General features: G+C 32.2%; 1 protein-coding gene across 4 annotated transcripts in view; it reads right to left on the bottom strand.

Annotated features, from left to right (window-relative positions):
• Positions 1-17,910, bottom strand: part of LOC124368665 (neogenin) — a 124,545-nt gene that overhangs the window by 90,837 nt on the left and 15,798 nt on the right. For all 4 annotated transcript variants that reach the window (XM_046825934.1, XM_046825932.1, XM_046825933.1 and 1 more), the window contains exon 2: positions 16,777-16,942. In XM_046825934.1, the coding sequence (XP_046681890.1) occupies positions 16,777-16,942 (166 nt within the window). The remainder of the gene's footprint in view (positions 1-16,776; positions 16,943-17,910) is intronic.

The following is a 17,910-nucleotide window of genomic DNA, read 5'->3' on the forward strand; positions in this document are numbered from 1 at the left end:
TTTAGGGATTTAAAATACAAGCTTAGATCTTTTTTTCTTCCCTTTTTCACGTTGTAATATCACAAAATACTAGCTTCCGATCACTCATTTAACTCCTATGTAGTATGTTATACTGTGGGCATCTATGACCCCGGTCCTCTTGACCTCAACCGACTTGTCCACTATAATGTGGTCTATCAAAGTGGCTGAGGTTGCTGTCTCTCTCGTGGGTTCATTTACAATTTGCAAAGCATTTGGTTCCTTCAAGAGTTGGCGTAAATATTTTGAATCTTATTCTAAACTTAACAAATCAACGTTCCTGTCCTCCCAACTATACCTGAGATTACTTAAATCGCCAGGTCAACAAATAAGGCATGAAATAGAGCACCTAAGCATAAACCACACCTAGCCCCTTTTAACCTCAGGACAACACATAAGATACCTTCCCAGAGGTATAGAACAACACCTCCTCCAGATTCACTTTCCGTCACACCCACGTAGATCACAACGCAATAAATTGTACCTAGGTAACATGTAGCTGCCAGAGGGAGCATCAGGATGAAGCTAGGTCTCTGTCACTCCAAAGACATTGAAACCGAAATCGCCCGCTATTGAACACAACTCTTGAAAATTTATGTTCAGAGATCTCATATTCAGATTAGCGATATGGTGGACAACCCCATTACCTCCCCCTCCTGGTTAGTTTCCCGATGGGCAAGGTATGACCTTAATTACAGTCACCATGGTCAAAGCAACCGTTATCCCTGCCCCCAGGACCCCGTTCAGAAGTGGGAGCGGATCCTACTGCGCCAACTTCACCCCAGTTAAATCGAGGAGAAGCTAGCTCAGCAGCTGGAGACTGCAGAGCTGCAGAGAGGTTGTCTACAGTTAGCCTCACCAAGCTGTTATTGATTTTTTCCTCCAAATACTCCATTGTTATTGATATTGCATCAACAGTAATCATTTATACATTTTTTAGATGTTCTCGAGCTGACTCATCTTTTATCAGCCTCTCCATATAATTAACTATTAAAGTGATTTAGTTTACGTGTCAGTTACAATGTTGTAATAGGTATGATTATATTTTAATTTGTTTGTTTTGTTTGGAAGTTAAGTGGTAGAGAGGACTTTTAAGTCCTAACTTCGCCTCTGTAAATAAAGTCATTTTTCATTTCATTATCTAAATATATTTCTTGTGACATTTTAATATCTTCCAATATTTTCTTTCTAAGTTAGTCCATAAAGACACAAACTGTATTGAATGTACCAATGTGAATGAATGTATGCATAATATAAAGAATGTAAGGTCTAATATAAATAAATGAATAATGAATAAATGAATTTATTTCCCATATAGAAATTTCACAATACAATCATTTGAACCATTGAGAGAAAAAAAACTGGCCAATTTTACAAGTAGTATTTTACAAGAAAAACTGGCGCAATTTCTTTTATTATATTTTTCCAACAGACAAACGTTAATTTTGTCAAAGCCAGTGGATTTTTTGTTTTTTAGACTATGAACAACAGCTGTTACTTCATCCACGGTGGTAGGAGTTATAAAGAAGGAATTACGTATGACACGGGTAGGGAATGTTTCATTAGAGGGTGCTGAACCTTGTTGGACTGACTGTACTGAGATAAGATGCCTATTGATTACCTGGGCAATAGAGAACGGCTCCGTTATCACTGTCGCGTTATCAAGCTCTATCAAGCTCAATCCGGGTCAACGCATTTATCTTTGTTGCCTCCAGTTAAGCTATTGATTATTTTCCATTGTTGTGAAATGTCTCCTTTACAGTTTTCTAACATATTTGAATAATAATTATTTTTTACAAAATCAATTTCAGATTTTAAGTTTGTGGAGAATTTCTTAAAATAGTTAATAAATTCTGTATCATACGGTCTTCTTTTCGAGATTTTAAAAAGTTTTTTCGTTTTCCAATTTTTTAAAGTAGTTTTGATGTAATCCACGGACTCAGCAACTTGGCTTTCCTCAGTTTACAGTCTAAAGAAACTATCCTGTTACTATTAATTATAATATTATCTAGAACTTTATAAAACCTATCATAACATAAATTGACATCGTTTTCAACGTACACTTCACTCCAATCAATGTTTCTTAATTCAATCTTAACCTTATTATAGTCTATTTTATACTTAAATGCATTAACAACACTATTATCAATAGCCTCTATTGTCTGCTTACTAAATTTAAGTTCCAAAACACAGTGGTCGGTAATACCTAACTCAAATACATCACTATAGAATGTATTTATATATCTATTTCTAACAAAGATATGATCAATACTGTGAATTATCAGTAATTCTAGTAGGTTTATTTATCAAGGAAACAAAGAACAAGGAAACAATATCGCTTACAAAGAACATTTTTTTAAGGCAGGCAATTTGAAGTTTATTTTTATAATTATCTTATGTTTTCTAATTAAATTTGTTTCAGATTTATTTTAAATTACTGAATTTGTGCAAAGATAATGTTTGGTGCATATGTATTTTTGTTTTGATAGTTTTAAATATTGTTTTTCTGTATTGAATTTAAAATTAAAATTGGTGAACTACATCCCTTTATCTATAGAATCAATTACAAATTTCCACAAAGAAAGGAACATAGTCTAAAAGACTTGTTATTCATAGTAATGTTTTACCAAAACATTAGGTTTTAATAAGCTTTACAAAATTGCAAGAAAACTTATATTTCAATATAAACATTTTGAATTTCAAACTTTGACCTACTATGGGGCAATTTTTGTATTGAGGCTTAATTAAACTTCTATCTTTATTTTACTGTATTCAACGGTAACTATTTTTACTGTATTCCTTTTGTGCAATTTTGATTTATAAGCTATTTTAACTCCTACTTACTTCTTTGGTTGTAATCAATTTGAGAGAGCACATATGGTACAAAAAATGTGCCAGACTGTCAGACCCTACCTACTTACGATATAAGGAAAATAACAATGGCATATATAAATCATCTAAAAATCAATACAAAATAAATCTTATGATTACACCAATTAATGAAGATAATGTAATGCCACATCCATTAGTAATGATTATCTGATCTGCATTTTATTTTCTAAGATAATATATTTATTTTTGGAAATAAACAGATTTATTTGGTAAAAATAGAGCAACAGAATAAAAAAAGGACAAGAAGGTGTTTTTTGTGTTCACTTAATAAGCCAATGATCTGAAGTGATTGAAAAGCCAACCTTTTTATGTACAGTTTTATTTTAAAAACTGTATAAAAGCCATTTGACCAGATTTAACACAAATAGTCATTCATTAGTCATATCCTTTTTAGCAATGGTTACATAAATGCTTCTGACACTGAAATAGACAAACGAGAATGCACAGCTGATAGCCTACTGCTTGTTTTCCTAGTCTTATCACTGTCTTATCTAGATCAGTTTGTTGTAAGCCATCATTAAAATGTTTGGTGTGGCAGAACACAATTAAGCCCTTATGATTCATTCCCATATTTCTCACTCAAAATAATAATCCTTAAACCAATTGTTAAAACCCATGTTCTATTCTCCAAATTTGTGCCTGACCATGCTGTAACTCATCTGACATCATGAGGTTAATGTGCACAGACAGCCTAGAGCATTTAGAATATATGTATTGTTCTATTGTCGAAATGTGTCCCTAAACATGCTGCTGTAACTCATCTGACATCATGAGGTTAATGTGCACAGACAGCCTAGAGCATTTAGAATATATGTATTGTTCTATATCGAAATATGTCCCTAAACATGCTGCTGTAACTCATCTGACATCATGAGGTTAATGTGCACAGACAGCCTAGAGCATTTAGAATATATGTATTGTTCTATTGTCGAAATGTGTCCCTAAACATGCTGCTGTAACTCATCTGAAATCATGAGGTTAATGTACACAGACAGCCTAGAGCATTTAGAATATATGTATTGTTCTATTGTCGAAATGTGTCCCTAAACATGCTGCTGTAACTCATCTGACATTATGAGGTTAATGTGCACAGACAGCCTAAAGCATTTAGAATATATGTATTGTTCTATTGTCGAAATTTGAGCCTAAACAAGCTGCTGTAACTCATCTAACATTATGAGGTTAATGTGCACAGACAGCCTAGAGCATTTAGAATATATGTATTGTTCTATTGTCGAAATGTGTCCCTAAACAAGCTGCTGTAACTCATCTGACATCATGAGGTTAATATGCACAGACAGCCTAAAGCATTTAGAATATATGTATTGTTCAATTGTCGAAATGTGTCCCTAAACAAGCTGCTGTAACTCATCTGACATCATGAGGTTAATATGCACAGACAGCCTAAAGCATTTAGAATATATGTATTGTTCTATTGTCGAAATTTGAGCCTAAACAAGCTGCTGTAACTCATCTAACATTATGAGGTTAATGTGCACAGACAGCCTAGAGCATTTAGAATATATGTATTGTTCAATTGTCGAAATGTGTCCCTAAACAAGCTGCTGTAACTCATCTGACATCATGAGGTTAATATGCACAGACAGCCTAAAGCATTTAGAATATATGTATTGTTCTATTGTCAAAATTTGAGCCTAAACAAGCTGCTGTAACTCATCTAACATTATGAGGTTAATGTGCACAGACAGCCTAGAGCATTTAGAATATATGTATTGTTCTATTGTCGAAATTTGAGCCTAAACAAGCTGCTGCAACTCATCTAACATCATGAGGTTAATATGCACAGACAGCCTAAATCATTTAGAATCTATGTATTGTTCTATTGTTCAAATTTGTGCTTGAACATGCTGTAACTCATCTGGCAGCATGACGCCTATGTGCACAGGCACCCTGGAGTATTTAGCACGGCCAGAAATAGAGGGAAATAACATTTAAGTGCTGTCAAGAAGGAAGCTGCACATAAACACAGGAGATGGCAGCAGTGTAAATACAGCCAGTCATAAACAGCAGCTGTTAAGTGTAACATTGTATCCAGATATCAGCTGCTCAGTTGATGCTTGAGATGATACCAAATACTGCCATATTATTAAGTAATCAACAGTTCCTTCCTCTCTGTTGGTGGCAATGCAGAAACTATTCTTTAATAACCCAATAGTGTATATATAAGAAATGTGGGCATTCTGAGGGCTGGCACTCGGTTGCCAAAAGTTTTTATTTACTTAAATATACTTCCTAACTGATTACTTTCATATTTTATTTGTTAATATCATTTGTATTATTGTGAAGAAACGTGTAAAAACTAGTTTGCATGTTTAATACATTCTCAAAATCTTGTAAAATTTTGTCAATTCATTTCCTTGTATAAATTTAGATAGATGTGATTAAATGGAAGCAGTAAAAGTGAATCAACTCACTTATCCGACCTTAACACATTAAGTACTTTTTGCCTCACTCAGAAGTTAAGTTTTTTTTTTTCATTTAGTTTTGATATCAAATCTGGCATAGATGTTGTACAACGGCTGTTATTTTTAAACCATAATAACTTAATGAAGCAAAGATCAATGCAAAATGAAACAACTGTAGTGCTGTTTAACAGCCAGAACTACACGGGTGATGGATCCCAGGCATTACTGCCCTGAGACCTATTGTGCCCCCCCCCATTTTCAAATTGTGGCACAACTTTCCATTGAAAATTGTTTTTCTTTACTTCAGTTATACCTTTTGTTAAGTATGCACTTAATTTAGTGAAAAAAGTTACATTCACTGCAGTGTAGTGACTTGGCTCTAACCAAGAGGTCACTGGTTTGGTCCTGGACAGGTCAATAAAACTTCATTCACAAGCGAGATTCATTTGAGTGACAGTGCATTGGAGGTCATTTACGAGTGTGTTTCCATTCATTTTTGGGTTCATTCAATAAATTATGTCTAGTTTGTTAAGGTAAAAATATCAATTGCCTAATCAAGTTTAAATGCATCAATTTTATTGTATTAGATTTGAGGTTGCAATGTATTAATCTAAAGAAACTTTTCTTAGCGAAGTTAAATGATTTTGCTTCACTACTTGAATAAAAGACAATTTTTTAGCGATACCATGCTCAATTCTCAAAAAAATTAAAGTGATTAAATCTGTCTTCAGTTGTGGTTGACCTTAAACAATTCTTTTTATTAGTGACAGCTTACTAAATGCTCTCTTACAAGGTGCTAAAGTAGAATCCTAAAGGAGATACACTCTTAATACTTTTTTGAATAGTACATTGAGAATATCCATACCTGACTAAATATTACCACTTGAACAAAAGTTCAAGTCTTTGACAACTTTGAAAAGAGAAAGTTCCTCTTGCATCTCAGATCTAAAAAGAATAAGCAGATGCCAGCTCTTGAGCTTGTTTTCCTTTTTATTTTTCACTGAAACTGTGATCTGTAGAAGGTGTAGATCACCTTCTGAGTCTGAATGGTAATCTTTCTCTCCATCTTTGATAGGCGGTAGGATCAACGATAACGTTAACAGTTTTGAGCCATGGGATGTTCGTTCAGCTGTCATTTAGTTCAGTTAACAGGATATCAAGAACAGATATCTTTCTTTTGGCGTGAAAATGTATTCTGAGGATCTACTTTAAGTTGTGTACTACAACCTTTTTCGATTCTTCAAAAAGATGAACTCACACATTTTTCATTACTTAAATATCAAATACCAGCCCTTTAATTTGTTCAGTGACTTGGGGTAAGCAAACTTGGAATTTTGTAGCATCTTGTTTCTTAAATCAATACACTTCACAAGTTTGTTACTAAACAATGAATTCAAAGGAACTGATCAATTTAATCAATCTGTTAATTAATATAAGCTTGAACTTCGGCTGACAATACAGTCTTCAAATTCATTTAATGCTGACAATACAGTACATCGCTGGAGTTCTTTACTACGAAACAGATTGATTCTATTTTAGCTCCATCTTGTTACTGATGTTGAGTGTAGAGATTTTAAAACTGTTTTGGTGTATCTCCCACCTATGTACTCCATTCTGGTATTAAAAGTACCAGTAATGTAAACTGTGTAGATTTATCTCATAATTAAATTAATTTTGATTGCATAACTAATAAGAACTAAGTAGTAGTTTAATCAGATGCAAATAAGTTTTTAAGATCCAATTGACAAATTTATACATGTTCGGTACCATTAATCTTTGAACTTTAAAAATTAACAAAATATAAATAAATAAAATAATACTGTTCAATTTAAAGTGAAGTTGTTTAAGAATAGTTTTTATTTTAAAATTATGAACTTATAATCTATTACATCTTTGTGATACCTTGATATACTGCAGCAAATATCAAAATTTTAATTAATTCAAAACTTGCGTGCAATATTAATTAAACTCAGAGTTAAATTCTACTGAAAAAAAATCTCATAGCCAGTAACATAAGTAGTAATTTAGGTTAATTACTACTTTATTGCACGTCAACTTTGTCGCAACCATAATTCAAGCCATATCTCAAAAGAAACATAATATTGTTATATTTTACTATATTAAAAGTAATTTAATTTAAGTTTTACGTTCAATCTTAACTATTATATAAAGTTACTGTCACAAAAGTGAAATGATTGAACTATTTTCAAATGAAAGTTAAAAAATAGCAATAGGTTCATTGTTTGCGACAAAGGACATTGACAAATAATATTTTGACTCTTCAATTATTTAATTCAAATAAATTATTCAATATCGTTTAGAACTTGTGAAGGAGTTCATTCTCTAGTATAATGTAACAGTATTGGAATACATGTTTTACATGTGAGTGAAAAACAAGTGATTGAAAAAACAATCACGCAATGGTTTGCTTGTAATCACAATAGAAAAAGCTAAACTACAGAGGTGCTGCAGTAACTGCACTCACGCATACAAGACGAATCAGGGATGAAGTTATATGCACAACAAGTACCAAGTAACAGCATTCTTAATTTTTAATATACTAATACAAGCAAAACATAGTGAAAGTATTCAAATTAAAAAAAATGTTTTTAATATTTACTTAATTTTGATTTTTTGTGACCCAGAATAACTTACTCCCCCCCCCCCCCAATTTAAAATCAATTACATTTATTTATAAATTAAACACGAAAGCTATTTTATTAAAACAATTTTAAAGCCGGATTTGAAGACTTAACTTGATTTTTTCAACACATTCCATTCCTTTCCTAGTTATTAGATAGGAATTCCAGGCAACATTAAATCTACATTTTAGGTAGAATTGGAAATACAAATGTTTGACTCTGTTGTTTCTTAATGTTACTACTGAAAGAAATAAAATAGAGATGTTGAGTATAAAGGGAAAATAATAAGAGAAGAAACAGTGGATAGTAAAGGTGGACAGACAGGCGTGCCTCAGTGTGTTAATTAAACCTGAAACTCTAGAAGATGCTAATTGAGCTCTCCGGTATGACCTTGCTCAGCCTGTGTGCCAAGTCAACACGACTTGTGTTGTTTACCTCAACTATAAAATTATATCTCGCCAAATACACTATTCAGTTTCACAATTATGTTCTTGTTTCTTGTTCCAAATTTTTTTTACAATGATGTTTTATAACAAACATTGCAACCAATGTGCAAGCTGTATACAGGGCTTTCTGAGTTACAGTATTGACAACTTATTGCATTATTAAATTGCATTATTCCAAGGAAACATTCTTTACTAACACATCCATAACACGGTTCATTGAAAGAGGAGCCCTTCTTTGTTGAAAAAATATTGTAAGAAAAAAATTACACAGTAGTCTAATAATTTTAAATTTTTTTTCTCAGAGCATTTTTGACATTATCACAGGTATGAATCCAAACCATTTGTTATTGCTTGAATTCACACCTTGTATTGTCACCAAACAAAAAAATTCATTGTCAACAGAGTTATTGATAAAAATGATACAAAAGTGTACTTAATGCGATTTATAGGGAGGAAAAGTAATTTATGTTTCTCGACACAACCAAATAATCTATAACCATGAAAACTTTGGACAATAGAGTACTCGGTACTCGATGAGAAAGATCTTCCTCTACAAAACATCAGATATTTATAATATAAACATATAATATAATCATATAAGGAAATAATATCTGCTATCTATTGTATCCATGAGTGTAAACCACAATATCAGAAGACATTATAACTAATGAATATGAAGCTAAAAAAAAGCATTGTAGAATCAATTACCCGGACAGTAGTATTATTACAGGGCTTGGAGTGTTAGGGTGGTTTGCCTGAATCGGCAGGAACATGTATCCTCCTTTAGAGAGTAAGTCGGGTTGGCCCCAATGGAAGACGTATACAGGGTCTTGACAAACGGCATTACTCACGAAGTCCCATATCTTGGAGAGCCTCAGTATCTTGGACACAAACTGTCGTATCGGGAAGAGATCACTCAAAGGAGCACCCGCCAAGACCGAAAACTTCATTTTCTTCAAGTGCGGCTTGAGGTCGGGAGGAAAAGTTTCACCTACTTTGGCCCAACCTTGTATAATGACCTCCCTGACACCATAAAGTCTTATGCTGTTAGCATGTTTAAAAAGAAAATAAAAAAAAATTATACAACAATAGCAACTAAGATGTTAACAAGGGATTTGCATATTAAGTGGTGATTTTTTTATATTAGTTTTAGGTTTTAGGGCTTTGACATATTTTATTTACATAATTTTCTTTTCTGTATTTGATTTGCCTTAAAATATTTAAGTTATATTGTTTTAACTTTTTGTATTCTTTGTTATAGTAAGTGTGTTATTGTTATTTAGTTTTTAAGAAGTTATTAGGCATGTATCATTTGACACAAGTTATTCTGAAAAACATTTATGTACTGAAAAAAGGCAGTTTTAATTATTTATTCATCCAATCACAAATTTCCATTGCCACAGTTCTGGTTGTTACTGTTCATGAATATATAAGACTCCAGGGGCGAACTTAATGATGAATAGTAGTTGTTGCTAATGCTTAGATATAACTATGTTTAATAAATAAAAAGTGGTAACGACCCCTAGTTGTATCTTTTATCTTCGACAGGCTAGATACTACTTAACTTAAGGATGAAGGAGAGTATCTGACTAGATAAAGTGCATTGTAGTAACCAGGAAGGAGGGTTCTCATGAAAAGGAGTTAGCTGGATAAAGAAGCCAAGGACTGGGGATATGGGAAACGTTATACTGGAAATTGGAAATTATTTAGAAGGTAATTGAACATAACCAATAAATTGTGTGCAATTGTTAAAAATATGTACTACTTAAAGATGATTAAAATGTCCAACATTTGTAATAATCAGTTCTACAGATGGTTGAGTTTTCCAGTAATAATTCTGTTTTCTATAAGCTGAACTAAGACACAGTGAAATTGGAATCATTCAGATAAACAGATGTAAGATAAGATATCATATGAGGTTTAAACCATATAATGTTCTTTTAAAATTTGTTTCTGGGTCAGCTATAGTTTTAACTATAAATATGTTGTACTTTATTAAAACTTCTGATATTTAAACAACTTATGAAGGCTTTTGAAAAGTATTTGATGATGGATTATTTAGAAAGGTAACAGTACTATCACAGATACTTCCCATCTTTATGTGTTATAACAAAGGTGTATTACATTTTGAGGCCTGGAATCAGATCTCTTCATCACATGAAGATAATAGTATACAAAATTACAAAGTACAGTTGATAGACTTAAACAGAATTGGCTCTTTATATTTATTTTTCAGCTCAGAGGAACTATTTTGTCTTCTTTTATTTTTACTTTTATTTCACCTAGAAGAGACTACTGTGGTAGACAAAAAAATTTAAAGATTTGAAAATATATATGTAAAAGACCTCTCACGTTAAGAGAAGCCATTTTTAGAAAATGATCTGAAAATGTACATGTTTGTTTTACATAAATGTGACCATGACCAAATGCGAAACAAGTCAGTTCAAATTAAGGCATGTATGGATACACTTAAACATAACTAAATGATTATTTTTATATCTTTTTACAAAATCCATGTCTGTAGTAAAAAAAAGTAAAATGTTCAACTAAGACAGTTTCAACAGTTTTCATAACATTTTCGTTATTAATTGCCCATTGAATGCTTAGCAAAATTATACAAAATGCATTCCTCTATTACATTTCTGTTCAACTGTTTCAGGAGATACATTTATTTATAAATCTTCCAAGAAACCTTTTTCAATAAGGTTCAGGATAACATCCCTATGCTGAACACTACATTATAGGCAGGACAGAAACAGAAATACAAATACTGATAAATATGTCATACATATATTTTCAATAAGGTTCAGGATAACATCCCTATGCTGAACACTACGTTATAGGCAGGACAGAAACAGAAATACAAATACTGATAAATATGTCATACATATATTTTCAATAAGGTTCAGGATAACATCCCTATGCTGAACACACTACGTTATAGGCAGGACAGAAACAGAAATACAAATACTGATAAATATGTCATACATATATTTTCAATAAGGTTCAGGATAACATCCCTATGCTGAACACTACATTATAGGCAGGACAGAAACAGAAATACAAATACTGATAAATATGTCATACATATATTTTCAATAAGGTTCAGGATAACATCCCTATGCTGAACACTACGTTATAGGCAGAAATACAAATACTGATAAATATGTCATACATATATTTTCAATAAGGTTCAGGATAACATCCCTATGCTGAACACTACATTATAGGCAGGACAGAAACAGAAATACAAATACTGATAAATATGTCATACATATATTTTCAATAAGGTTCAGGATAACATCCCTATGCTGAACACTACATTATAGGCAGGACAGAAACAGAAATACAAATACTGATAAATATGTCATACATATATTTTCAACATCACATTACCTTGCATTCCTTTAAAACAAACATATTTGAAAAAAGAAAACAAGTGTACACATATTGTAGACCTAATTACTAAAAACAATATTGATAAAACTGTAATGGTTCCATGTAAAAATTATGACTTTAAAGGTCCGAATGGCAAAAAAAATCAAAGTTTGATAATCAATATTTATATCAATCAAAGATCGACAATCAAATTAGAAAGCGGGAAAATTAAATAAAGTTAGTCCACTAAAGACTTAATAGCAAGTTATTATGAATAAATACATTAAATCTATTTTTAATAAAATAAAATGGGTCTTATTTGCAACTAAAAACATTGTAAACTTGGATGATTTTGGAAACTTTTAAAAGTAATATTATTCTCATATCTCTGTATCATAGCTCTTGGAGTTTTTATATTTGAAGTCACAATAATATAAAACATTAAAGAAACGCTAATAATATACAAAAAGCAATTAGTGATATATTAAAATTAAACATTTAACATTAAACACTCATCATTATACACAAAAGTAGATTTTGTTTTCCTAGTATTGTATATGGTTGGGGTCCTAAAGTTTACAAGTCAGGAAGGCAAAATAATGTGAGCAATAGTAGTCAACGAGGATTCATTTTGGAGATGCAATTGAATTTTGGTTTGAAAATGTGCTTTTATTTTAAATTTAAGGTTCTTTAACCTGTTAAAGAGTAATTCAATTTACTGATTAAGTAGTGCGGCCGTTCGAGAACGGCCCCGGGTATTTGACGTCTAAGTGAGTGCGGCCGTTCTGGAACGTTTAGGCTGTCTGTTTCCCGCACGAAACCTGGCAAAGCGAGCATCTGCTCTGTGGTTGTTTCCCGCCTAAAAACAGCTAATACATGTTTTTTTCCTTGGCTACAGCTCTTACATTTTTTTCTTGCATAGAAACAGCTGTACAGTAAATGTCTAGTACTAGCATCCGCTGCGTCTCACTGCGCACCACTTCGCCCGGCCAACACAGACACCGGAAGGACAGACATGAAAGCTACAACGCACGTGCTTTGTGTGTGCTAACACCAAAACAAAACCGAAACAGAGAAAAAAACACGACATTTGAATGTAATGTTGGTCTTTGTGTATTCCTATGCTTTGAAACATTTCATACTAAACAAATTTTCTGAAATAGTCAATTTTCAAGTGTAAAGTCAATTTTAAAAGTTTATTTTGCTATATGTTTATTTAACATTACATTGTTGGTGATAAAAATCTTTTAAACAATTTTTTTTTTTACTCCCTGACATCGTTTTTGGGTTAAAATTCTTACTCTCCTGTATTAGGTTGAATAGGATGTTCCAGAATGACCGCACTCCTCAACAAGTTAAGCTAACTTCCCTGAAGATAGAAAAAGTGGACATAACTTTCTTTTAGTCACTCCTCGAGGAATTACAGGCATTTAAGTAGAAAATTTATGCAATTTTGTATTCAGGCCTAAATAAAACAGCTAATTGTGAAATTTTTAGAGTTTAGGGTACAAATACAGCACTTGCCACTTTTTAAGGATGTGTGTATCTATTAACATTCACTATATGTTTCAAACATTTAAATGTTTAAATGATCTAATCAAACCATGCTCCCCAAGTAATAGAATACATAGTTGTTCTATGACACAGTACCCTAAATTACATTTCAACATCAATGTTTTCAAATAATCAGATTACACGTGATAAGTTTTAACATATAAAAATAAAATTTTGTTCCTTATTAAAGTAAACCTTTAACTAAACATTGTCTTATTTTGTGGTTACTAATATCAATACATTGACAAATTTAAAATTGCCAAAACTATTATGTAATTACTGTATTAAACACAGGATATTTTCTAACATTATACATTTAGTTGTCATGTGTTCTGGTAATACTACAAAATCTCATGGAAATCATATCATGGTGCCATTTATCATTTCATTATCATCTATCTGGCAATTATTTCCAAGGTTTCATTCTTTGTTTGTGATTACACGCTATTTATTGCTATTAGTATAGAATGATTTATTCTTGTGAGCTAGAGCAGAATATCTATCATCTTCCAGTGTTTACAGCCAACTACTATCTCGGTGTCGGACTAGTGTATGTAGACAGTGTTCACAGAATATACACGGAGGAAACATGTAGGCCTAATGTCATCACACACAGAGGTAACATATTGCTGTTAACATTGTTAAATTTGTTTGTTACAATAAACATGAACATCTCAAACTTGAGAAATGACAGAGTTAATGCCAGAAAAAACGTTTACTCAACTGCAGAACTAAGTTTTTATTTACAGAAAAGAATAACAGATATCATTTAGTAAAAGTGAAATTCAGACCATTGTCTGAAATTTTGTAAAAAGTAAACATTATTACTAAACAAATTTCCAATCACAACAAATTACAATAGAGGAACATTTTTATCGCTTTAAACAAAGGTACATGACAGTCCATGTATTGTTTTAATTTTTCCCTACATACTATTACAATAAAAAAATTTTTTTAATATCATTACATAGAGAATTAAAAATATAGGAATGTAAAGAAATACCTCTTTTATTATTATTTACTTTTAAAAAAGGTTTTCCACAGTTAGTTATTACATATCCGCAAAATAGAATTATGCTTATTTGTTGATGGCACTAGTATTGTTAAGTAATTGTAATTGATCTAGTTCGAGATTAAATTTTTCTGGAATTTTGAATGAAATACATTCTTTTCTAAACAATCAACATTGTTAATTATTAGTACAAGTAATACCAATTTAATGTATTTTCATCTGATCACATTAAATTAATTTGTCAGCCCATAATATCAGTTAAAGACACATTTTAAAATTCAGTAGTCAATTAAATTTCTGAAATTGACTCTTGATCAAAATTTAACTTGCGATTTGCAAGTTGATTACGTTTTTCTTCTGTTGATTTTGTTCGTTACAAACTTATGATATATTGCTTATGTAGACACAATTAGATTAAGCATTTAGGGGCTACCTCAAAGTTTAATGCATATCGCTAATTACTTTTGAAAAAATGTACACCTATGATTCTGAATCTTTCCTAAAATGATACAGTTAATAAAAAATAACAGCAAGTTTAGAATGGATGTTATGACAGTCTATAGCCACTACAATGGTTTAACTCTTTTGTCGAGACACTCTCACAGAACTTATTTTCAAGCCTCACCCCTATGTCCCAAGTTAAATAATCGAAGGGTGTCATTCTATTTATTGCCAGATTATCAGTACGTTGCATGAGAAGAGTACTTTTCTTAATCAACAGGTACGTTACGTCAGTTCCTGTGATACACACATGCAAGGGAACCGCAACTTGTGACAACAATGAAACGAAGATAAGCATAAAAACATGCACTGTTCCCCAGAAACTAGCAACATTCAGAAACTAGTAACATTCAGAAACTAGTAACATCCAGAAACTAGCAACATCCAGAAACTAGTAACATTCAGAAACTAGTAACATTCAGAAACTAGTAACATTCAGAAACTAGTAACATTCAGAAACTAGTAACATCCAGAAACTAGTAACATTCAGAAACTAGTAACATTCAGAAACTAGTAACATCCAGAAACTAGTAACATTCAGAAACTAGTAACATCAGAAACTAGTAACATCCAGAAACTAGTAACATTCAGAAACTAGTAACATTCAGAAACTAGTAACATTCAGAAACTAGTAACATCCAGAAACTAGCAACATTCAGAAACTAGTAACATTCAGAAACAGCCACATTTGGGTGAAGGAAATCCCAAATACTGTATATACAAGTCCATAAATTTGAAGAAACATTCTCCAACATTTTTGAGCTGATATGGTTTATAATTTTCTGATAAGGCCATATATTCTTCCACTTTAACCAAAAGAGAGGAATCGCTGCAGATGCAGAAGACACTTGAGACAGCTCTGCGTGAACGTTTCCAACAGTGAGGGATAGTGAGGGACTCCATGAGTTGTAGGGCTCAACTATTGTCTATTTAACAAAACTTGAAGCAATTTAACCCTTTAATAACCTTTGCCTAGTTTTTCATTGCTGATTTAAGATTTAAAAAGAGTTACCAACGAGTACATCCGTTGTGCGTTTCTTTTTGATCTGTGATGGCTGGCAATTCGATTAGTGAGAAAATGGCAAAATAATTAACAGTACATAGTTCACTGTTTTCCTGCTACATGGTGCGGGCATACTGACTGGCTTACATCACAATGTGTAGTTTGCTCAAAGCATAACATGCACCAAGCATCACGTCACCAGTGCAATGAATACAATGTAGGTTTGTGCGCAAATCCTTGATAAAATGTTTAACATACCATTAAAACTAGTAAAACCAGCATTCACAAACGAGTGTAAATAAAGTATATAATATGTGAAACAACATACTACATCAATTTTCGCTCATTTAAAAGACGTAAAATTCAATAAAGAAACACTAAAAAAGGCGTTTTATTATAAATTTATAGTTTAAAAATAATTATTTTGTATTTCTGTATAATTAAGATTCACCACTAAATTAAAACATGTAATAAAAAACTATTTTATTCATTTTTAATAGTCCAAGCTGTAAGGCATTAAACACCTTTTGTAATACAATCGCTGCAATGTTGCATTTTGTTTGTTATTAATGCTGACAATTTAACGTTATTTTCAAGTTTATTATTTTATATATTTTATTTTGTGTCAATAATTTATTCAAGATCCTTGAGAAAAAGTGTACGAGCTGTAAACATGGATTTAATTGATTTTCCCATTACTTTGTATGATGAATTGAACGGCCCACTTTGGAGTCTCAAAACATTCTTTTCTCTCTAACGACGTTATAATACATTTATGTCACGTGGTTTCTTCCTCAAGAATGATGCTTGGTGTCTACCATTACACACTGCATAAGTACTCTACTTTTCTGGAGGTTAACATGCAATTAATTTGTATAATTAAGAAATGTAATACTGAACATACCTGTGAGGGTCACCTATGAAAGTGAGATCTTGTCCATCTGCTGTCCGCCATTTGAGTGTTGGAGGCTGAAGAGTGTCTGAGGAATGGGCAGCACAGTCCAAAACAACAGATCTGCCGGCCACCGTTACCACGTCCTGCGGCTCCAGTGTGAATTTGAGTTCTACTCCTACACACAAACACAAGATAGTCACCAGGGTGTTTACCGATACTACAAGTTTCTCACTTTTCCAGGATTTGAAAGGTGAAAACTTTTAAGATTTTCTAGATCACACCAAATTTCATCAACACACATTGGAACAAACAAATAAATATTATTTGTAAAATACTGTTTGTAGTTTTTTAAATAACCACAGTAGCACATATCAAATATTTTTTAATAAACTTAAGTTTTATTAAATATATGTAATAAAAAAAAACTAGACAGTACTAATATATACAAAATTTACTCTAATTTTTACTATAAAATGATAGTTCTTCATGTCTTTGGCTTGGTAGGCTTAAACATCTGGACTTATAGCTGACATATATTGCATATAAATAATGTGCTCAGAAGAGTGAGGTGGTTTTTAATAATCCTTTAACACTCGTTTTGACCTCTATGGAGTCTGAGGTCAAGCGTCAGCCACTAGCTGTGCTCTGCGAGCGTGACCCAAATCGCACATGATCCTATGTTCTAGATTTAAAGCACAATAGATGATCCACTAATTTACAAAAACTACTATAAGGTTCCTCCACAGCACTTCCTCAATGGCACTATTACTTGACCTGCTGCCCATCAGCATCTTTCTGCCAAACAGAGGTACAGAACGGAGTCAAGGTTCAATGGCAAACAGGTAAAAAAACACAGCTGATGTAAAAGTCCTGAAGAGGACACTAGATGCCTTGTGTTGGGTATATCATGCCTACAGAATATCCATTTCATAGCTCTTTCTCAATCCAAATTTTACTCCATAGAAAATTGAATAAAAATTAATAATTGTTATCAGTTCCAAACGAAATAGTGAGTTACCCTGATGATTCCATAATTTAAAAAATAAGGATTTGGTGTTTTCTGTTACAACCTTTCAGGCAGAGCTGTACGTAATTCTCACCTATGTCCAACTAGGAATAGAGAAGCACTATGCAGATAAGCGC

This window comes from Homalodisca vitripennis, chromosome X, assembly GCF_021130785.1.
Source record: "Homalodisca vitripennis isolate AUS2020 chromosome X, UT_GWSS_2.1, whole genome shotgun sequence".
NCBI classification, from domain to species: Eukaryota; Metazoa; Arthropoda; class Insecta; order Hemiptera; family Cicadellidae; genus Homalodisca; species Homalodisca vitripennis.